The sequence below is a fragment of the Triplophysa dalaica genome, chromosome 22, assembly GCF_015846415.1.
Source record: "Triplophysa dalaica isolate WHDGS20190420 chromosome 22, ASM1584641v1, whole genome shotgun sequence".
NCBI lineage: Eukaryota > Metazoa > Chordata > Actinopteri > Cypriniformes > Nemacheilidae > Triplophysa > Triplophysa dalaica.
In genome coordinates this window covers 15,719,900-15,744,240 of record NC_079563.1, presented here as the reverse complement: position 1 = coordinate 15,744,240, position 24,341 = coordinate 15,719,900, and the positions used below count along the sequence as shown (strand labels likewise).

General features: G+C 39.8%; 2 protein-coding genes across 3 annotated transcripts in view; one reads left to right on the top strand and one right to left on the bottom strand.

The window, feature by feature from the left end:
- Window positions 1-909: 909 nt before the first annotated feature.
- On the bottom strand, window positions 910-16,222 carry vezf1a (vascular endothelial zinc finger 1a). Of its 2 annotated transcripts, XM_056736885.1 has the most exons (6): window positions 16,144-16,222; window positions 9,263-10,026; window positions 6,206-6,275; window positions 5,774-5,942; window positions 4,314-4,349; window positions 910-4,014 (listed from the first exon to the last, which is right to left on the bottom strand). In XM_056736885.1, exons 1-6 carry the CDS (start codon window positions 16,177-16,179, stop codon window positions 3,692-3,694), a joined length of 1,398 nt encoding a protein of 465 aa, XP_056592863.1. In that variant the 5' UTR covers window positions 16,180-16,222; the 3' UTR covers window positions 910-3,691. The 2 variants fall into 2 exon arrangements, with proteins under 2 accessions (XP_056592863.1, XP_056592864.1); XM_056736886.1 differs by lacking the exon at window positions 4,314-4,349.
- Window positions 16,223-18,688: 2,466 nt separating this feature from the next.
- myo18aa (myosin XVIIIAa) overlaps window positions 18,689-24,341 on the top strand; it is a 36,784-nt gene continuing 31,131 nt past the window's right edge. The window contains exons 1-2 of the mRNA XM_056736257.1: window positions 18,689-18,833; window positions 19,780-20,904. Coding sequence (XP_056592235.1) covers window positions 19,903-20,904 — 1,002 coding nt within the window. The 5' untranslated portion in view covers window positions 18,689-18,833; window positions 19,780-19,902. The remainder of the gene's footprint in view (window positions 18,834-19,779; window positions 20,905-24,341) is intronic.

The following is a 24,341-nucleotide window of genomic DNA, read 5'->3' as shown; positions in this document are numbered from 1 at the left end:
TGAGGATAAATGACCCGTCCGTTGTTTTTTATTCTAATAACACAATTTATCGTGCTAGATGTCCTTCAAAACGACAGTGTTTTCTGAAGGCAAATGTGAGAAAAGAAATGCTCCTCAAACTAATACAGCTGTCTGTACTTACAGACACAGGCAGATGGTGAACAGCGGCGCGCTGGAGAAAAAGAGCAATTGTTCTTTCAATGGAACTCATTGTCTTTTTTTCCCCGTTGTGAGGCGACAGTGAGGGGTGAAACAAAAGAACTTGAACCCGGAGCACCTGCTCACGGACACGAGATTAAACCCCGGGCTGATTGTATTGGGATCCCGGGGGCGCGTCACGCCTGATCAAATGATGCGGCAAGCGTGAGGCCGTGAACGCGCACCAATGGAGCCAATGCACATGGAAATGAGCCCTAACGACCAATATGAGATTTCTCCAAGAAATAAAGGCAGCACATGAGATTAGGGACCGGGGTGGGGGAAGGGAAGATTTGAACAGGGCCAGATGGAGAGCCATGAATTAGAGATGAAAAAGGATTTTTGGGGGGTTGAGGGTCATGCACATTGAGAAACCATTTACTTAGTTTAAGTTTTGTTGATGTGAAACTGTTTGTGTTGAGCAGATTTGTAGACCGAGAGTGTTTCTATTGGTTATGGCTGATTTCCAGACATACAGACAGACTTCCAGAAAAAGATATGTTGCTTCGGATCCAGATGTCAGAAGTTTGTATTTCCATGATAGTTAAACATTTTCTATTACTAAAACTGGGTCAAATCTGTTCAAACATTCATTGAAATAGTTTTACGATACAAAATCTTACAGAAAAATGACCTGTTTTTCAATGCAAAAACAACTATGATGCATGCACATTAACTATTATTGTGAACAAACAGAAGTGCACCAAGTCATGTTTTACAGTTTACTTTTATTTAGACAACCCAAATAAAAGGCACATAAAACATTGCTCATGTTTACATAAGTATTTCTGACAAACTTACATTTAAAAAAAATGTAGGAATGTTTTTTTTCCTTTCTGCTACTCAGAAAGCCTAGTCTTCGTATATACAAAATTACCATTGTTAATGTACTAATACAAAAGTTTTATAAAAGGTTATTCTGCTCTTTTTCGCTCACGTGTCTATCTGTAATCTAGGTTCTTCCAGCTAAACAGTTCTGTACAAACATATACATTCAACCGCTTTCACAGGGGCTCCAAAATCATCCAGTCCAACAACTGAATTAAAACGACATCAGACTCAATTATAAAACGTTCACTTGGTTGGATTTCATTAATTGGTTTGAATTTGGCAAACATAAGAGGCAATTGCAATGCATCTACTAAAGAAATGCATCGACACGCCTTCTCATTCTCCAACAAACTAAGGAAAGATGCTTTGTTCTGGTGTGATGGGAGACAAAAATGCTTCACATGCACACATGGGTTCATCGTGTTTGACCAGGAAAAACATCTTCCTGAGTCTCAGTGCGGGCGAGGACGGCATCCGTTCACAAGCCTCAGACCGTCTCAAGCTTCAGAGGCTGTGGCGGGAAATCTACCCATAAAACTGCATACAATTCAATCAAATATTTAGTGTTTTTAATTAGGGCTGTTCAACGATTAATCACGATTAATCGCATCCAGAATAGAAGTTTGTGTTTATGGTGATATAAGTTTGTGCACTGTGCATGCTAGTTATGTATTTATAAACAGATACACAAGTATATACTTATACATGATAAGTAAAAAAATATAAATGATAAGAATTGATAAATATTTATATATAATTTAAATTATATATAAATATATACATGCAAGTATTTCCTAAAGATATACATGTATGCGTTTATAAATACAAAATAAGCATACACAGTGTAGAAATGTATAATATAATCAAAAACTTTATTTCTGGATACGATCAATCGTTGAAAAGCCCCATTTTCAATACAGCGATCTCTTCTCACTGGGACGAGCGAAGTATGTAGAGAAAGTGACTGAAGTAACGTACCTAAAATCAGTCAGGTGGGCTCTTGTTTTGACTCACAGCTCGCTCATTCTACTTGTTCTCACTAACACACACATTTTAACTCTAAACAGACCAGCATGTGACCAACACAGTGTAAAAATTTGGCCTGTAAACATTCATTGTTTCAAGCGGAGGAACATTTTTTTTTACACTATATCTGTGGGCTTTAGCTACAGGAGAATACTATAAAACCACTATAGCAGATCAACGTTACTTATTTAAATGTAGTAATGAATAGGCGGCGCCGTCGATCAAGATGTGCCAACTGAGAGATGTCTTTCTACTTCCACTCACTAAACGAAAACTAAACCAAAAAGGTAAAATATTTACACACAAACATGAATTATTCGAGGGTCATGTCATGGGTTCCACACGCAGCCTTTAAAAACGGAAAACATGGAAATTAATACAATTTTACCAGACTACTCTCTGCACACTTCCTGAGCAGAATTAATAAGAACAGGGTTATAAAAAACTTTCACCTACAAACTAACTTAAAACTTCATGGTGCATCAACGCAGGCCTCAAATCATTTTATAAGCTGGTTATCGAACACTCGCAGGTCCTGTCGCAAATGTGCTATAAACGCAAGCATTTAATAGGATGACTTACTTTCTTCTGCAGTACACAGAAGAAGATCATTTGAAGAATGTTGGTAACCGAACAACATTGGCCCCCATTGACTTCCATTGTATGGACACAAAATCACTGAGACATTTCTTGAAATATCTTCTTTTGTGTTCCACAGAAGAAAAAGTCTCATAAGTCGGTCTGGCACACTGTTGGCTTCTTTACAACACTGGGCTCCCAAAAATGCCCTTGTGAGTCACACTTTGGTGATGTAACGTGGTTTAGACTGTGGGGTAGTAGTCGGCTTTAAAGTCCACACCAGGCATAAAGGTTCATCGAGGGCACATAATTGTGGACGTGGAAACGCACGTATACTTTACAGACACACAGGTCATGCATATCAAAATATTCACTCATTAGATAATACTGACTCTTTAGGGAAATGCGTTCAGTGCAAGACTCTTTTCTCTATTCCTTAAGAAAAATAAAACCTATGACACCGTAAAAATAGCCACGTAAACAATAAGAGAACAAAGACGGCCTCTGCTCACAGAATAAAATAACAGTTGTAAACAGTGTCGTGACAAACACTATTCATAAAGAAAACAAAACACGTTCACAGCTGATGGTCAGACAACTGTACCTCAGCAAAAGTCCCTCACACGCATCTATGAAAAATCCCCCAAAAAAACGTTTGTTTACAAAAAATAAAGAAAAATATCATCTCTCCCAATGGAAGCAGTTGTCCCTGTCGGACTCATTTCCTTAAATACTGATAGCAGGTAACGCCTCCATAAAGTAGGATAATCCATCGGCCCTCTGCTCATTTAAAAAAAAAAAAGTTCAAAGATGCACGTCAATTATTGCATTTGTCTATTAAAAACTTGTGAAATGCCCTGCTACCGAGCTCACCATGTGCAGAAAACGCAATGGTACAAGTTCATAAATCCAAGGATGGGTAAATCAAGCCAGGCAAATCTTCCTAGTGTTGCGATGCAGCTGAGTGATGGGATTTCTCGCAACACACGGGCGTCAAAGGTCAGTGTGAAAGTCAAATGGATGTCAGGACAGTAGGCTGGTCGGTTCACAGTTGCTTCTACCAGGGCGGAGAAGATGGCAAGACCTGGGACAGGAAGGGCATGCTGTCCATGGATCTCATGGCGATGTTGAGCGGAGTGCCGATGTTCATAGACATGGGCGTGGAGATGGCCATGGGATGGGCGATATTCACGGGCCCGGTGATGGTAACCGGGTGCTGCAGGCTGATGGGAGATGTGATGTTAACAGTGTTGGTGGAGATGTTCATCTGGGCTGCTATGGTAACGGGGTGGCTGGAGTTGCCACGGTTCATCGCCGAGGTGATGGGGGCTGTGGCTGTGACCGGTGTGGAAGAGCCAGAACTGCAAACATCCGTGTTGTCTGTTGAGTAAAGAGAGAGAGATGAATTAGAGTGATGAGGGTTTGTGTGTATTGTGCTCCCGAACTCTCTGGTGTCTAGACTGATGTGTTATATTTATTTGTAATATATGGTCTCTTTGTTAAGGATTAGCATCACCTATCAGCTGATCATTTTAATGTTTGTGACATCCCCTAGATGACCCTGTAAATACATGCCAGCATTTGGGATGTGAACTTCCCTTTCGACTGAAGAGACAAAATTTTGTTGAATTGTGTGTGTATCTACTGTTCCACCTGGGGTTGTTTTGTTCCGTTTTTACCTTTTCGGAGCCCTGAGTGGTTCCACTGCCAGTCTCCTATTTAGAAACAGATAGAGGGTTATGACGGGCAGGCAGATGCCTGCAGTGATGCATCATGGGATGCTTTTCATCGCAGCGTTCAATGTGAATTCAGACATAACTATCATTTCTAAATCGTAATATATTTCGGCCTCTTGTTCCAATACAAGGGAGAATCGAAAAAATATAAAAACAGATAATTTATCAATGTAAATACAACAAACATAAAATATTGAGCTAGTAACTAATAATGGAGCTAAAGAGAGGGAAGATGTGATAAGACTAAACTACATGTCAGAAAAAGATGGATCATGACTGATTTAGAGGTGGGCCAATCGGGTAATCAATACATTTGTGCATTCAGAGAATAATCAGAGAAAATACTAGATTAACAAAAGTGGGAAACGCAATGGGACCTACCACTGAATAGCACATATGCTGAGACTTTGTGTAGAGATCAAAATTAGTACTGTTTAATTGATGAATCGATTCCAAAATGAAATGAGTTTTTGTTTATATATTATATGGGTGTGGCATGTATATTTCTATATAAATGCACACACATACATGTGTATATATTACAACAAATACTTAAATAAATATAAATAAATGTATATTTAAATATAATATAGGCTATATATATTTATATTTCCATGAATCACAATTTGACTAGTAAAAACATTTTTCAAAACGTCCCAGTTGGGCCTTTATAATTCCACAGGTTGAGGGTCATGCCCACCATCTGCCATTTGTTTGATAGCAATATATGGACGGAAATCTTGGTAAACAACAAACTATCATAGCCCTTAAACAAAACAAATGACCGAAACTTTTGTCAAACATAGAGCAATTTAAAATGCAAGTTAAATGCTTCAGTACCCAGGTAGTGATTCGTACAAATCATAATTTCATAATAATCATAACTGCTTAGGTTAGCTAACGCGTTAGAGATCACAGCCAAATATGAGGATAACACAAAGCTCAAATCTTTGTGTAAAAATATATTGATTTTTCTATTAGAGACGACGTTGAACAACAATAACACAATGTTAAAACAACGTCAAAACAGCTACTCCATTGTCCGGAACGGTGCACTAAAATACAGCATAATAATCTCAGCTGGGAACTGTTTCAAGATCAGTAAATCTGAGGAAACTGGTTTGTGGTACTAAATAAGTAGCAAAAACTCTAGTCTCAATTTGGCCTCTGTAACACCAGAATAAGTGGAACAGCCTGAGGACGGAGTCACCTCTAATAAACCAGAGAATTTGGGAGCTGACAAGACAGCAAAGAGCTCTGAGATTTAGAAGAAGGAGGACAGAATGAATAGAGTATTAGTAGAATGATGTCAGCACTAGTTATAAGAGCCACCCGGAGGGGTGGGCAGAGTCGTCGTCCGGGCTGGTTGCGGATTGGCCGTCGGGTCGGCCAATCACAGTTACCTTTGTTACAGACGTTGTTGTTGAAGTTGCTCTGGCCGTGTGTTTTTAAATGGCTGGTGATGTAGGCGGCGCTCAGCATCTTTCCGCAAACGTTGCAGGTCACTTTCCCCTCGTGTCGTATCATGTGCGACCGAAGTCTGTCTTTGGTGGCGAAGGCTGATGTACAGGCCTGCAATGAACATGAGAAACACAACATCATTACTAACAAGCCAATCTGAAATCTGATTGCATTGATCCACATTTTCCAGATACCTTCATCTCCAAAGAGATTCACAGAACATGCAGCAGTGCTTTGGTTAAGGGGTCTTGGGGTTTGAAACTACCATCTTTCAATAATCAGCACAGATATTTAAGCACTAAGCCATACCGGTTAGTCAGATCTCTGTAGAGGCTCAATTTCTTTCATTCAAATAAACAGGTTGTGATTCTTACCGTTACTTGGCATTTGAAAGGTCTCTCCGATGAATGAACATGCTTCACATGGCAGCTGAGATGATCTGGCCTGAGAAGATAAAACAGTTTAAGATCTCATTTCATTTCTGTGACAAAACTCAAATTATAAATGATTATATTATAAATTAAAGGAGCAAAGTGGATATTGTTGGTTCGGAACAACACAACGTGTGAAAACAAGCCAGCAGTGAAGGGGAAATAATCCAACCCAGATCCAGTAAATGTGAATTTGACACGACTTTCAAAGACTCTGTCTGCCAAAAGAGGGCTGTACATTTTGTGCTCAGGTGACATTCTCAGAAACAGTCAGAGCTCTAAATACAGCTCTTTTTCATCTCTGTGCTTTGACGTGTGTTGCTATCCCTGAAATTAATCCTCAGATTGATTATTAGTCACGCATTGGCGGTTACAGAAATAGGATGCAGTCAGGATACCTATGTGACCCAACTTCTCTGTTTAAAAGGATAGTTCACCCGAAAAATCTTTGATTAATTCCTCATCCTTAAGTTGTTCCCAACTTTCTTTTATATGCACAACACAAAATAAGATATTTTGAAGAATGTTGTTAACCAAACAATATTGGCCACCATTGACTTCAATTGTATGAATACAACATTTCTCAAAATACCTTCTTGCATAGGACGAGTCACTTAGGTTTGAACAACATATGGGGGAATAAATTATGACAGATCTTTATTTAAGGTGAAACATCCCTTTAACTGAGCCCAAAAAGTTGTTATAAGACTAGCTTGGACCGACTTCCAAAGCAGCCGTGTGTATGAGGCCCCTGAGTGACTCAAAGGAAACCCCAGTGCTGATCCTCTAAGACAGAACAAACAGGAGGGAAAAAAAGGAATAACAGCGGAACAAGGCCCCCCCTCTGTTCACGCAGACCCTCGGCATGCTGAGCTCTACAAAGGCAGCCAGTCAGATCCATTCACAGGAACTATAAATCAGCCAGCGGCAGCCAATAGGAACGAGACGACATTAACATCATCAGAACAGCAGATGGTGGATTCGGCTCGAGCTTTGAACACATATTTTAAGAGACAGTATTAAACACACTGACATCATCACAATCAGACAGAGCTTTGTGTTGGATGAAAAGCGATCTTAAACACTTATCATCTGTCGTTTTTTTAAGCATTTTTAAGAAAGATGGAAATCTGTGAGATTGCGAATAGAAAATAGAAAATTGTTGATCAGAATCATTTTCATTTTTCAAACAAACTGAAGCCCAAAGACTAAGTTTTACTAATGTACAGCACACTAGGCTAAAATCCTTGCTATTGAAACTAAAGCTGGAAGTATGGTCCGCCCATACGCTAGCCGTCCGCATGACGCAAATTTCGTCATCAGAAGGGTCAGCGGTCAGCTGCACACCCCGTCCGCTTGCAGCCCATTTCTTGAGACCGCACGGACATGCCGCATTCAACAGCGCATGCGCAAAATAAGTGACCTAGTCCACTAGGGGTCAATACAAACACAGAAAGTATGCAGTGTGCCATTGTCAAAGAAGGAGGATACAAAACCAACAAGCTGAAACCAAGAACAGTAAGCTTAGAAGCATATCCTTCTCCAAACTGTTTGGTTGTAGTTCGCATTGGCGAAAACCCTTCCTCAATCATTCATTTTCAGTATGTCTGTAAATGACGCGACTCAGCGTTGCCCTCGGACGGTCTGGTAAAGCACACATCCGCGCTTAACCCATGATGAGTATGCGCAGGAAGCTGTGCGGACACGTTTGTGCATGAGACGGACAAGGACAGTCAAGTATGCCATGGCCTTTAAGCATCACAGCAACTTAAGCAGAGATAACACTACAGGACTGCGAGACTACTTTAATTGCTATGGCGCTTACATTACACAACAAGGTTTCTTGTCATCCTCCAACTTCTTGTTGTAGCAGCACGCACACTACAAAACACAACGCAGACAAAGTGCGCTAACAAAAAGACTTTGGTCAAGGACCAACAGCGAAAACACCTCCCACATCGTGAAAACTTCCAGTTTGATGTTTACGCCATACACTGGAATGGAGTGTGAAAAACTAAAGTGTTTTCTATATTCCATTATACAGACTTGTTGCTTTAGGATTGTTTAAAATAGCTTTATGTCTGTTATACTGGCCATTTATCACGCTCTGCAATGTTAACGAATATATGGCGGCAGTTTTTAATTCCTCCACGCAATAATTTGGCACAAATCTTCTGATTTGGTGATTACACATCTGCCCAATTAACCGAAAATATATATCACTGGATTTATGCACAACTTATGAGTGATGTACGGTAAAATGCTGCTGCATCCGAAAGCCAGAGGGTGCTCTCGTGCAGAAACTCCAAATACGCACTGCAGAAGATTACCATAACACACTTAGTTCTAGGAAATGCCTAAGGACATGTTTTTATCACTGTTCCTCAAGCCTCCTCAGGTATTTTCATGATAATAAAGTATATGTATAATGATCATGTTTGACGGGTGTAGCTTTTTTAAATGCACGTTATAAGCGGCTCAAACTCGCACTGCCTTTCGATTGAGCAGCATTTCCTACTGATCCCAGAGCCGTGCTTCACGGACAAGCTACGCATAAATAAAATATCAAAACCTTGCATTATCGCAGCCAGTTCGGATTCAGCGGTACCCGTGATTAATCGTGCACAAGTGTATATTGCCGATCAACAGGTTTGAAAATAAAGTAGCTTCTGGGATAGCTCGAGACAGGTCCAGATCACATTGATGACCTGCTTTTACTTAACAAGCTTCCATGACCGAAAAAAGCACCGATTTGGTTGCGATCCGGAGGTTTTGTCGCAGACCTTAGAAATCTGTCCGCAAAATCCAGCCAAAAATCACACAGCGTGAGCTTGCCATTAGTTGCAAATTTTGATCTGATGCACAACTACTGACCCAAAAATAACCACTGCTTGAAAAGAAATATACAATATGAAATGGCTTCAGATATGTCTTATGACTATATTCTATATTGCATAAAACTCACTGATAATTTTTTATAAGAGCATATTATTCACATACCTCGAGAAGCCCTTTCCGCACACGGAACAGACATACGGTTTGTGCACGCCTCCATCGTGCGAGCGTACGTGGTACGTCATGCGATCTTTTCTCTTGAAACGCTGCTGGCATATGGGACATTCGAACGGCTTTTCGTCCGAGTGAGACAACTTGTGGCGGTTCAGGTGATAAACATCCCGGAAAGCTTTTCCGCACATTTCGCAACCGTGATTCTTCTTCACAGGCTTGGGGGGTTTTTTGGGGGCGCTGTGCTGGGTCACATTGGACATGGATGACAGGGACATGACGGTGGACGAGGAGGATGTAGAGGTGGTCGCCGTGGAAAACATCCCGGCAACGGTGGAGATGTAGGAGGGGTCTCCCGAGGTCTCGCGAGACATCGTGGAGATGAGCGAAACCATGGTGGGTGCCGCTTGTGCCGTCTTTTTGGGTCTGGACACCATTTTGATGCCGGTGTGGCAGGACTCGTGGCGTCGCAGGTGGTAACTGTCACGGAAGGCTTTGTTACAGTAACCGCAGATGAACGGGGTTTTGCTCTTGTGCTCCTTCTTGATCATGGGCATCTGGGAACCGCCATTCCCGCCCCCTCCTCCGCCCGCCCCGCTGACAACGTTGTCCTTGAGGAGCTCAGCAACACTTACGGGGGGTTTGTGGTCCAGCAGAATGGGCATCACAGGTTTTTGGTCGGGTGGCTCAGAGTTGAGAAGAGGCAGCAGGCTATTCGGAGCCACCTGGTGCTGGTGGTGAAGGGCTTCATTAGCCTGCTGCAAGAACAGGACAGGGATGTTAAAAAACAAGTATTGCAAAGTATGATTTTTTAACAAAATATTATATATTTTTATCAGGACTTACCACAATGCCAACTCGGAAAATTTGAAAGTCTTAAATATTGTTATTTACAGTGTTGCTTCATTTTTATCTTAATATATTTTATATACAAGTACATTTTTTATAACAATGGATTTTATTGCTTTATGGATATTACTGTTCTTTTATTTGCATCTTAATCAATTTTTATTTATAACTGTCTTAATCGTTTATACTTGAACAATACGTTTTTTTTTAAGTTGTCATTCATGTGATTAAGAGGACAAAACTGAAGTTGTTCAACCCGCTTGTGTAACACAATACTGTAATAATATGGCAGGCCACACTAAAAACGTATTGCTTATCATGATATGAAAAGTCAATACCATCACAAACCTACTGAAGATGGTGGGTTATTCTTAACCAAGGGTTGGGTTAAAAGCAAGAGACTGGGTTAAATTAAAACAACAAAATGTTTATATTTGAGATTTGACCCAACAAAGCATTTATGTTGAGACAACCAAGAAAGCATACATGGATTAATTTATAAACAGTAGGGTTTGTACCTTTTGACCCGGCAAACACATGAAAAAACAAATAAATTGTAGAGTCCGACGTAACAAAAAAAACACACAATTTCCTTTTTTAAGACATAAATTTAGACTTATTTACAAATGAAATGTATAAAAACACACATACTGACAAAATGTATATCTTTAAACGCAAGTTGCTTTAGATAAAAGCATCCGCCAAATGCATAACGCTAATGCAGCACTGCTGGAAAATAGTTATGATTTATTGATAAATAACAGCCCTAGTTGACACCAAATCTCAAGTTACTTAATAGAGAGAGAGCGAGAGATAGAGATAGAGAGAGGGCCATCTATTTGATACAAAGATGTGTGAGCGATATCAATGGACCACACAGCAGGTTTAATGGCAGTGAGCTCAACACCTCTGTTGTGCCAGAACATTACAACTCTGACCTCTGTAATACAACACTATTCTATAGGCCGTCTGAGTTAAAAGTGTTCTGCGTTCCGCACTTCCGCCAGCCTGTGGGATGACTAACGATGAGCAGAGGTTGAACACACACGTTACATACATGCAGACACACACACTCAAATGCTGGACAGCTGGCAAGAAGAAGAGGCACTCCATTCAAAAACTGAAAAAACCCATCTCATTAAATCACATGAGTCAAGCTTCCCCACTCAGAGCACAAAACTTTACACTGGGCTAATGATTAGATTCCGAACTCATTCAACATGATTCACGTAGTTATTAAAAAGTGTCATTTGGAGCCCAAACTAATGACACGGATCTGGTGATTACGCAGCAGTCGTGTTAGAGCACACGCCAGTACACAAGTAAAGGAAACGCTGCCGTAGAATCTAAATCTGTCCGGTGTAAACCAATCTGCCGACACGCTCCCGCTTCGTCATGTGACTGTGAAATTAATCGTATCTGAAAAGAGATGATTCAGCGGGACGGGCCTGCGAACAAAACTACACAGACTTTAGCTGAGAGAACAGAAGAGAGAAAAATGTCATGGAGTATTTGACGGGGGAGTGTTTTACAATATGGGTCAGCGATTTGTATTTCTGAAATCAAAACGGGACCCACATGTCTAAAATTCTCAATACCCCACAGTCCTTACAACAGAGGTGGGTGTTTGTTTGTTTACTAAAGCTTCTGGGAGGCTGGGACGGCATGCTTCAGTTCTCTCTTACATCAACCACAAGTTTATAAAACTTGTTTCACCGCAACTCTCCATCAGAACCACCTGCACCAGCAGACGCCGATTTCTGCCAATTTTAAGACATACCGTCCAACCAAAACAAACATCACATCAGGACAAAATAAGAGGAGCCTGACTACACAGCAATCACAAATCTGCTAAAACGAATTGGATGCTGGCAGAAACACTCGTCTTGCACCCCTTAAGAGAACTAATAAGTGCAGCAACCTGGTAAACTATTCACCCGCTATTGATGTTCAATGGAGCATCCAAAACATGCACAGCCCCCACAAACCAAGAAACAGCCCCAACGCAACAAAACCCTTAACCACCCCACATCTAATGAGCAAGAATCTTACATGGATTTCAATCCGGAACAGCGAGTCAACGAGAGGTCAAGGCGGTGTTATTAGGGCTTGACCCCTGAGGCCTGTGTCTTCCTGTGCCTTGATAAGCCGTCAAGACCTGTCATTCCTCATAGTAAAGAGAAATGCACACAAACACACATAATCTTGAAGGAACGGGGATGGATGACTAGTCCCCCAACAAACTATTTCATTATGTTTGCATTTAAAGGGATACTTTACCCAAAAATGAAAATTTCTCGCATCATTTACTCACCTTTGGGTTATTCCAAATCTGTTTAAATTCTTTGTTCTGATGAACACAGAGAAAGATATTTGGAAGAATGCTTATAACCAGACAGATTTTGCCCCCCATTGACTACCATAATAGTAAAACTGTTTATCACTTTCTTGTTCTGCTGAACACATAAAAAAGACATTTTAAAGAATGTAGGACAGTTCTGGGGCACTTTTGACTACCATTGCATTTTTTCCTACTATGGTAGTCAATGGGAGGCAAAATCTGTCTGGTTTTAAGCATTCTTCCAAATATCTTATCTGAAATGTATACAGACTGGGAATAACTCGAAGGCGAGTAAATGATAACCGAATTTTCATTTTTGGGTGGAGTATCCCTTTAAGCCACCTATATAATAGTTGTTTGCCAAAATTGATGTATAGCTATAGACATAAAGGGATAGTTTGCCCCCTCAAAAAATTACTCATCATTTACTTACTCTTATGTCATTTCAATCCTGTATGACTGACTTCTGAACAACACAAATTAACATAGTTTGAGGAGCCCACGGACATTGGACCCCATTGACTTCAATTGTATGGACACAACACAGCTGAGACATTTCTCAAAATCTCTTTTGTGTTCCACAGATGAAAGTTAAGTCATGATATAAATGGGCCATAAGACATTAAAATAGTTAAAACTAACAAACAAATAGTTAATAGCAAATAATTGCATCTACTGTTATGTTTCCAGACCCTAAGAAACACTTCGTACTATACAGAGTTCCTCCGTTTCATCTAAAAACTAGTCAATATAAAACAAGTGTGCAATAAGAACAAGAAATAATGTTTTTCTCTCCAGATACTGCAATAAAGAGGATGCCGCAATTAAGATGCGTGCGCTCTGCTGCAATCACAGAGAGGGCGAGGTTAAATACCTGACCCCTTGCATTCAGCGTCATCCATCCATCTCGCGGGCCTGACCGCCGCAGACGCAGGACAAGAAAAATGAACGCTTCTTTCTGCTCCTTATTTCATCTGCTCTATTGTGACGGACATGAATCTGAGCAGGGATGCCCTCGCGGAGACGCAGGGGGTCTTTGTGAGGGAGTCTCGTCTGATTTGGTTCCTCTATTCATGAGGAGCACTGCATATCTCCACACACACACCTGCTCGTTCACTTCCTATAACATCCCAAGTTTCTGGGTATGTCTACGGGACGTCTGGGGCTGTGAGTCTAGACTGTGTGTGTGCGCGCAAGTTTGTTAGTGTATATAACTCGCAAATGTGTGCGTCACAGAATGACCGTAGCCCTACTGCGTTTTCACGCCGCTCTGACAATTTTGATACAAATTGGCTCTGAAGGCTGAGGTCAGTGTAACGTAAATAACAGAGAAAACGAGTGCAGCGAGAGAATAAGAGTTTTGAAAAGCCAGCGGTTGCACAATGGAGATCCCGCACCGGGCTCGGGCTGAATGCTGAAACACATGGTAATTCATCTTACACTAAATCTTTCTTAAATTTGAATTTGAAAAGAAACGGCAAAGAGGACAGTATTATTAAACGGGCAAAAAAAAAAACATGACAAAGGAAACAGGGCGCTTGTGGGAAGGACAACAGCTCATAACACACACAACTCAGCCGTTTACAACTATTAGACCCTTAGGGACAAAACCCAGCACATAATCTCTCCTGCGGTTCACACGTTTTTCTCAGGCGCTCTGACTTTTAAAGATGGCTCATTGATCCAGACTATCTTGATGTTTTCTTGCATCTTAGCTACAAAACAGCCTTTTAAAACCCTCTTAGAAATGTTACATCTTCAATCTCAAAGGTATTGAAACAGACGATCAGTCATCTCTAAGAGCGAAAATACATAGCTCCTCTTATCCATAATGACTTTATAAAACAAATCCATGCACATGGATATCTCAATGCAAACATTTTCCCACCAATTTGACCACTGACTCCAGAAATACTCCTCAAATGAGCAATCCTTGTGTCACAGATTGTCGGACGTCACCATATTCATTCATCATAGACAGTTCCTTCGACTTAAAATGAGAAGGAAAAAAATAGGAACGAAATTCCAAGTCTGTTCCTCCAGTTTTAACTGAATGGTTCAGAAGGGGCTTCATTTGATAAAGAAACGAGGGACGTTTTTCATGAGTCAGCGGCTCATGAGTCATAAACCAGCCTCAGTTCGGTGATAAAAGGATTACAGGAATTTACACTTTCCCCGGTCAACAGGAACCCCTTGAAATGACGACCACTGAATTAATGTGATTCACTCTCAGACTCTGTTTCTCATGCTGGTGTTTAAAGTTCGACTGAAGAACTTAAACACCACATCATATCCTTGACCATAATGAATCACAAAGACCCAGACTGGATGTATTAAATAAGGATAAGTAAATAAATTACGGCACCAAATACCCCCATGAAAAGAATTTCTGACCGTAACTTGAACTGTACGTCACTACACGCAAGACAGTTGAGAAAGAGGTACTGAAAAGGACAAAGACAAATAGAGTAAAAATTGGAATAGCTTTCTTAAAAAGATAGAAACATACACATCACAAAAAGACTGCATGCGTCATATTTAAAGGACAACAATTATTTAAAGGACAAAATAACTGGGAATCAAACAAATCAAGACCAAGTTGTTTAACCAAATATTAAAGAAAACTATTCATTCTTAATCAGCAACTCTGGATCGAATCACAATGTATCGAATGATGTGGCTTACACTAGTAGAGTCTATAAACAACCTATAAAGAATACAAAGTAGACCACCGTTGTGTATTAACCATGCAAAACCCACCCTGCTCATGGATCAACAATGCATGCATCAACCCAGTTTATAAACCTATATATTGCCCCAGATTAACTATTGCCAGTACAAACAATAAGAACCATCCTATAAACAATAAAAAAACGAAAAAGTCTTTGTAAAACACCATAAGGAACAATGAATATTGTGAGGATCAGCCGAATAAGATCACACAGAGAAATCCATTAGTTCAACTGGACATTTATAAGTTTTAGAAATCACTGGGCAAAAGTTAAGAGGAAAAGCAAAAGTTAAATCCTGGAGGATATAGGCGATTAAGTAGCGACACAAACACCTCATGAATTTCACTTTACATGTGAACTAATCCTCAAGGTTTGAATCACTATAGTGGCTCATTCATCTGTGTCTGACCCGGTCTGTCCCACAAACTCACTGATAGGGACAAACAGAGAAGTATAACGGGTTATATACAGATACTGACTAAATAAAATTCAGGAGATCCAAATAGAAAGACTGCGGGGTAAAAACAGACTGGAAAAGAGGTAAATAAAGTAACGTGAAGTAACGTTAGACCGCGAACGAGCGATCTAGAGAGGGAGGGAGAAATGGAGGCAGATATGGAGTAACAGACAAGAGGTCTAAAGGAGGAGAGATAGAGTACATTACAAGATAGTGAGATAAAGGAGTTATTAAAACAGTTAAATGAAGGGATATACGTACATAAAAATGATAGAGGGATATGCACGTAAATAGATGGTTAATAACGTTTAATCTCGGAGGGAGCGCAGCTGGGCGCCAGGAACTCATGTACTATTGTTTTGCTCCAACTGCTCAATTTCAAAAATCTCCGCTCATAAAGCCGTCTGAAGTAGACACACGGCCAGCATGAGTTGAGCGACGCGTTAAATGTGTTTAAGATATATCGGGTGTGTGAATATGAGAGAGAGTTTCTCACCTGGAATAAGAAAGAGCTCCAGCTCTGCTCCATCATCGCGACTCACTTACAGAAACAAAGCGCTCAACATGGCAGAGCGAGACTTCCGCCACCCCGCGGAACACACCACGCGTGAGATGGGGGAGGGCAGTATCGGTCGGAGTGATTTACTTTATAAAATTCCTCTCAGTATTATAAGAGTCTAGTTGATGTACATGTTTTTCTGTAGTTTGTGAATTTAAGTAATATACCGATGATTTGGTTGTAGACGAAATTCAAATCCGAGTTTGTTTATTTTAAGATCGCCCCTATTTTCGTCTCCTGTTTAATAGACTCTCGGGACGCTCGAAAACAGGAGTGAAGTTGATGAATAGCCCGCAACTGTCGCGAGACTAATCACAGTCGCTATCGCTACACGAGACTACTGCGGGATTTATCTGCGTCTACCAAACGTGTATTTTCTGCAGTGTTAAAAACAGAACTAAATGATACGTAAATTACACGTACATCAAAAATGTCGACAAGTATCAATTAACTGCTTGGAGATCTATAATTACGTATCTGAACTGTAACCTCACGCATCTGTTCGGCGCGGCGCTAAAAAACAAGCGAGGCATGGCGAGAGACCGCAAACCTGTTTATGGGATAGTTGTCTGCAAGATTAGCAGCTTCGTATTAAGTTTCCCTTCCGTTTTTCAGAAATAATTTGGTCGTTTTTGTTGACTGGCTAAAGTTACCGAGCAGGATTACAACTAACTATCTGTTTATAAACACTCTTGCAGAAAGATGAACGTAAAGAGGAGTGTTTGTTCTGATGAAATCAAAAGAAGTACTAGTAATACTCAAGGTCCTATACCATCCATATTTGTTAACAGATTATATTTGGTTACATCATATTGCCTGGAAAATGTCCTCTTAAAGTAATGGGTGACGGATGATAAAAGCGAGGTCAGGCTTTGTGCAAGTTACGTTAGCAAATATAAGAGGCTAGTTAGAAAGAAGCCATTTTCTGAAAACGTTTTTTGGTTATTGCTTAAACATGTTTAAAATGTCGTAATGAATCCTTTAGTTTGGTCTGTACCTTTAGTATCTTTTTTTTTTGAGATTTTTTACTAGAAGCGTTTTATTACTTCAGTTAGTCCTAGTAGGCGTCTCTGCAGGTTGGAGAAATGGGCGTGTCGAAAGGTAGGGGGCGTGTCGAGAGGTTTTTCATTGGACAACGGTGCTCTATCTTCAGCTTTAACCACACACATACGTCATTTCTTAAAACTGCATGAAGAGCGCAGTAAGGTGTGTGATGCAAAGGTTTGAAATTGTGAATTTGTGATCATAAGCCCTTAAAAACGTGTTTTTGCTTAATTGTTTAATAATAAATTACAGAAAGTAGGCCTAAGTAAATAGCTCCAACTCATCTAGAAGCAACTGTTGTTATGTTTTATGAGTACTTAACAGTCTTTTTCCGAATGTTGATACAAACATACTAAATCATAGTTGTACTAAAACGGTAGAAATGCCTTTTACAGTATGACCTGTTGTTATTCTATCATGACAAATTATAACGAACTTATATATCGCTAGTGCAGTTGTAAGTGTTATTATTTTAGAGACCTTTGTACCACCCTTTAAATAATAATTGTGATTCACATTTGATTGTGAAACTTATCAGGTGTCCTATTTCTAAATAGTTCAAATCAAATATGTGCGTCCCTGAACCTTCATTTTACATTTGCAATAAAACACATGACATTAACACCTGCTTCTTTTCGTTTTTATTTTAAATACGATTAAGGTGATGCGATCATTTTCATTTTTAATCAAATACTAAAAAAACATTTTATTGTTAAGTGTAAGAAGTACTTTGCACAAGAGGGAAAAACAATATAGTCAAAATAACGTGAAAGAAAGTGACAGTGACCTGTATGTCAGATTCGGTGCCAATTTTAAAATAGGCTCCAGTTTCTTTATAAATATTCTGCAGATTATAGTTTCATTTTTTAAAATCTTCGATACAAAAACACCACAGTGAAAAAGTGGCTTTAGATGTAGGCCAATAGCGTTTAAGATGATGTCGAACAGGCAGCTTTCATGTCCAATTGAAAAGACATTTCGGCACGCCCCTACCTTTCGGTACGCCCAGTTCTCCACTGCAGTTACCCCTGCTTCAACAGAATGGCAAAAACGTTTTACAAGTATAAAGGTTTGTTGTCCAGAGGAGGGCGCTATGACCCCAAAAATTAAACAACCCCAAATGAGCGACACAAGAGAAGAGCTATCACTAACCAATATGTTTGTGAACTTAAGTGTTTATACATAACAAGAGTATGTTGTATGAGTGAATTCTTAAAACAGGTTTATAACAGACACTCGTATATAAATTGATAAATTGATTGCAGCTTGCAGAATAACTTTTTGTTAATGTGCACCTCTATGCTGACATACGTAAATGATATACATATAAAACACGTTTAACTTTGATGTTGCATTCAGTATGTCAACCAGAACAATGAACAGTATTATCAAGTTTCCAAAGCACCTCAGTCATGCAGAAGAGAAACTCATATCCAGCAGGGGTCAGTGCGCGGGTGCGCGCTCAGCCGGTGAGCGCGTCCCACTGAGTGACCGTCAGACGCTCCAGAAGCGTTTCCACCGGACCGGTGCAGCAGTCTATTGCGCACCGGGTATCGCCAGAGTGTTCCAGCACTGTTTCAACGGTAAGTTTTTTTTTAATCTTTATCAACCATTGTTTGTATTCCTCTGTACAGTTGAACAGATTGTCAGTTGGGTGAATGCGGAATAAAGAGGCTTAGAAGCGCATTACGAGAAGCAAAACATTCCCAAAGCTAATTTATGTGATATATTCAATACAAGATCAAGGCATTATTATATATATATATATAAATGCCAACATGTCATGTAATGCAATAGTGGCATGAATGCAGATTTATATTGAAAGCTAAATCAGTTCCATGTAGTTTAACACGAAGCGAAAGTCCAATAAAAGAGCGGGTCTAGTGAGATCAACAGTTCTTTCACCACAGATGTACAAATGAAGTGTTAAATACGGTTTTGGTTCCGAAATAAGAGTTTTAATTTCAGTGAATGAGGAAGACAGGGTGCGTTTCGGCGTTCAGCTGGAGATGAGTTTCAGGAAGTGACTTATTGAACTCGCTTTGTTCGGATGAACATTGAAAATCATCGATTTAAGACCGCTGGAGATACTCTTATATTATATAATTGCTATTTCATTGATTATTGGATTTAGTATTTATTGTTTATGTTATAACCTCTCTGACGTTTTCTCTATAGCTTACCTGTTGGGAAAGGTGGGAACCGCCAATGACAGCGTGAAACGTCACGCGCAATCTTTTGTCAAGTTTACGTCGATGTTTTTTGAATAATAAATTATGTTGTTTAGTTTATACAAGCACAACCTCCACAGTTTCACAGAGAAACAAATATCGTGATGGTTTAGGTGATTTATTTATGTACTTATTTTTGGGAAAGTAAAGATAAAATATATAAAGTTTCCATAACTATAAATATATTACAATTTGCTGGTACAGATAATACGCGTTCAATAAAAATGTATTTTTGTTTTATATTGATTATTATAAATATGTGTTTTATTGCAAACGAGTAATGTTTTTTGTCCAACAGGTGGGCTTCAGCTGTTGCCGATGTGGTCTTGTTGATGTTGACGAGGTGCAAGGAATGACTGAATACCAACATTGATTGTCAATACTAACATCTCATTTGTGGATTCCCTATCTTGGTCAAATCATGTTCCATCTGATCAAAAAAGACAAAGATGGCGCGAAAAAGGAGAAAAAGGAGAAGAAGGAAAAGAAAGAACGGATGTCTCAGGCTGAGATGAAGAGTTTAGAGGAAATGAGCGTCAGGAGAGGTTTCTTCAACCTTCATCGCAGCACTTCTAAACGGGAATCAAAAGGGAAGCTGGAGATTTCCAGTCCCATCCCAATCAATGTGGTGAGAAGCACAGAGCTCAGCCTGACAGATGTTGACACCGGGAAGGTCGGATCTCAAGGTCACATGTCTGCCGCAAGCTCTGTTAACTCTGTCAATGACATCAAAGGGGAGAAAGATAGCCACCATTCGTCATCTATCAAGGAAAAGTTGGCCAAACTTGGATCCCCAGCAAAGCAAAACTCCCCAGTCGGCCAAATCATAAAGCGGTTTTCTTTCTCGCAAAAAAGCAAAGAGCCAAGTCCCTCCGGTTCTACCGCACCATCAGCTCAGAACTCTGCCAATCCCTCACCTCTCGTTGAGGTCAAACCATTCAATCCACAGCTCCTACAGGTAAATGCGTTCCACCAAACTTCCCCTACTAAGAAGGTCCAGATCCCTGAGACGGGGGAGAGAACATTCGCAGCAGATCTGCGCCTACCTGCTTTGGCACCTCCGCAGGTTCCCGTGCCCAGAGAGTTGGAACTTCAACGACGCAACACGGGTGATTTTGGCTTTTCTCTCCGTCGCACGATTGTGGTGGACCAGCAACCCGATGGGTCGCCCTCCCGTAGGGTGGTCCACTTTGCAGAGCCCGGCACTGGGAACAAGGACCCCACTTTGGGTCTGGTGCCAGGTGACCGTCTCGTAGAGATCAACGGACAGAACGTGGAAAGTAAAAACAGAGATGAGATAGTAGAGATGATCAGGCAGTCTGGAGAGACGGTACGTCTGAAGGTTCAGCCTATCGTGGAGTTGAGCGAGTTAAGCCGATGCTGGTTGAGGAACACCAGAAGCCGTGACCGGGAGATTTGCGAGGTGAGTGTGTACCTGAGATATGCAAGTGTGTGTTGCAGTTGTGTCTGTGACCTTGACAGTTGAGTACTGCTACTTTCAGGTGAACTGATTTCCTGAGTTTATGGGTATATTCTGTATGATCAGAAACGTCTCAGGCAAGAGATCGGTTACATCCTTGAGGTATTCTGTGAATTGAGAGCAATATGTTGCTTTCCTGTTGAAACTGAAACGGCCGTTGCTGTTGATATCATCAGTGTAGAATTTCACAGAGTTTGCCTGAAGGGTTGGTCTTTCCTTCCCATAATGCATCTGCTTCTGTGTAGAGCCCTTAATGGAGGATTGTATGAACTGAACGTGACAAATAGATCAAACACTATAGATAGAATATCTGTCCGTACTGTTAAATAGACCACTATGTAAACACTGTACCAGAAGAAGCATTTAATTTCTTTATTTTACTTTTTAAAGCTTACATATACAGTATACATCTTAAGATAAAAGGATAAGAGAAAATAAGGCCACATCACAGTAACAAAAAATCTGATGTAATTCCTTTGCTCCGTTTCCTGTTCAAATACTTGCACATTTTGGTTTGGCACTGTTGTGTTGCAAAGTCCTCTTGAATGTTTTGATCTTAAATATGTCTTTGTTATTATATACATCAGAAGGTCGGATACTTTGGGTTGAGGCAGACCTGTGTCGCCAGCTCTGTCTGTTTACTGATCCGTCTGTCATCAAGATTCTTCTGATATTTCAAGACTTCAGCTCCCATTGTCTCATAAAGTACATGTTGCAAGCTCACGTTGAATGCCACAATGATGGTTACACTTGATTTAGTGCTTGACATTTGAGCAAACAATGGAAAAAAGTAAATTGATCTAAAATCGTGAAATTGTGTTTTTTAAAATATACATATGTTTTAAGACAACAGTGAGGGTTATTGAGACGGTGAGGATAGGAATACAGTTTAAAATCTAATTTTCTCATCTCTTTTAGAATTTCAGTATTTTGATTTAATTATGTCCTGGCTGAATAACCAAATTATAATAATCTTCTCAAATAGTCTGTGACGTCTAAACCCTGTTCGCTTGATCAAGCTCAACACAGAACCAGAGCACTATGTGAAGTCAAAGTTGTTCAAAGGGAACGTTTTGGTCAAGCCAATCAAATGAGTCTGGGTCACATGACCCCAGCGCTGGTCTGAGTCAGTGATCACTCCAGCTAAACCTGTTGAAGTGGTGGTTTGCTCATGTTTGAATGGGTGTGTGTGTGGACAGATCTCGGCTCTATACACAATCTCTGCTAATGGATAACCAGAGAAATATCAGTGTCAAAGTCTGTGTATTCTTTCAGAACACCACCCATACGGGACTGGATCTCACTTTTATGTGTTACTAGGTGCGAAGCAGGGCAAATAGCTTAGGCTAGATATTACAATTACAAAATGTATACGCAAATAAGAACCTTTTTGGCCTTAAAGAATCTTTAACATCTTTGTTGTGGAAAAGGTGTTTTTGGAAAGAAGATTTGATGACGCATACAATAAGATTGGATTTGGTTTATAGCATTTCAAATGTGTATTAATATAAATATACTGTGTTTATTTTATTTCAAAATACATTAAATATGTATAACTGAACAACTCTGTGTTAGAAATACATGACCATAATCTAAACGCTTTAAAAGTTGAGCTTTTCATGTTAGCTTTTGTAGTTACTAAGATTACCCTGTTTTGAAATATCAAAGAAAATGTTGTTTTATACAACACATTTTATTTACAGACCCCTCTGGTTGCGAAATCCTGGGCCTTAATCATATAGGCTAGTAACCTATATGCAGAAGCATTTATGAGCCCTAGATTTCGCCTCTGGCAAAGAAATGAGAACACATCACATAGACTAGAAGTGAAAAATCTGGGGCAATTACATTTCTTAAAAGCACTAAAACCCAATATTGATATACACAATAAAATGATTTAAAATGTCTTCAGCTTTAGTTTAATGATGTCATCGTGACAGGGGTAGGAGACATCAAACCTGCCTAGTGGGCCCAGTTTGTGGAGGGCAGGAGTCCCGCTGGGGTTTTTACTGTCCCACTTTAAAGCATTCTCACTCGGAATACAGAAAAAGACCTGACATATTTGGGATTGGCCTAGAAGCACTTACTCTATATAAAGATTCAGCTTCTACAGAAATCTAAAGTGTGCCACTGTGGAAGGCTGAATATGTTACTTGTTGAAATGAATGTTGTAAGTGAAAGGCCTTCATTTCCAAATTTGAACACAGGGGTCTCAAGATGCGTTTTCCATCACAGAATACAGAATCACACGTCCTGTAAACAGCCTTTTGTTCCTTAGACGGTTTAACAAACTCAATTGAAAACTGATTTCTGTGGGTTGAAAGGCAGCCAATGTTTACTTACAGAGAAGTTACATCAACTTTAGATAATGTAGACAGATGTTACGAATGTTTGTGATTAATAGGCTTGTTTAATATAATTATATATTGTAATTGACTTTATTAAAAGTATAAATTATGTCACAAACCTGTTTATAATCAGACATAGAAATCAATAGCAGGTGCTCGTATGTCATTGAATGCCTGTGGCTGTGTGCCAATAGTATGTCAGGTATTTTTCCAATGACAGGACAGCTCTCAATGAGACGTGAAGTACATGTGATTTTTCTTAACCTCTTTTGAATGCTCGTGCTGATGGTTACCAGATGAACGGGTTTCAGCTGCATTTCTGTGAGATTAACAACACTTAAGAAGACACCGTATCACACTCACACCCTGTCCGGTCCTCTTAACCGAGGGATTGGTCTCCTACTGAATGAATCTGTGTGCTTTTATCTGGCTTTTGTATGTGTGACTGTTGGGAACTATGATGCACTTAATGACAGAGAGGTACTGGATGAGCTTGATTTAAAAGAGCCATATCTTGGAAAAGCTTATTTGTTCTTTTTAAATGAGGCGTACTGTAACATGTGAAACAAAGCTCACTAATCTGCAAAAATCCACCCTGGTTTATATTTCAACATCTATTCATAAACATAACCCGCCCTGATGATTGACAATGAACTTTGGGTTCAAAAGTCAAGCTTGGAAATCTAAGATTCAAAATCGAATTTAACCTCGCAAACAACCTGAACGTTTGAGGATTTCGATTAAAAGAAATAAACAAAGAAAGAGGTTCAATGACATATGTCACTAATCAAATAGATCAGGTTTTATTGGTTTCAATAAAGCACACAAAATGTTCTTTTAAATATTTTCAGGTCATGCTGGAATGACAAACTTATTTAGGTTGTAATGGAGTATTTGATTAGTAAATGCTGTGAAATGGCCCTTTAAATTTGAGGTTGGCGTTTGCATAACATTATGCATTAAGAGGACTACACTGCATTTCACAGACCAATTCATGAACAGTCACTCATCCTCTTTACCCAGCATGCCTCT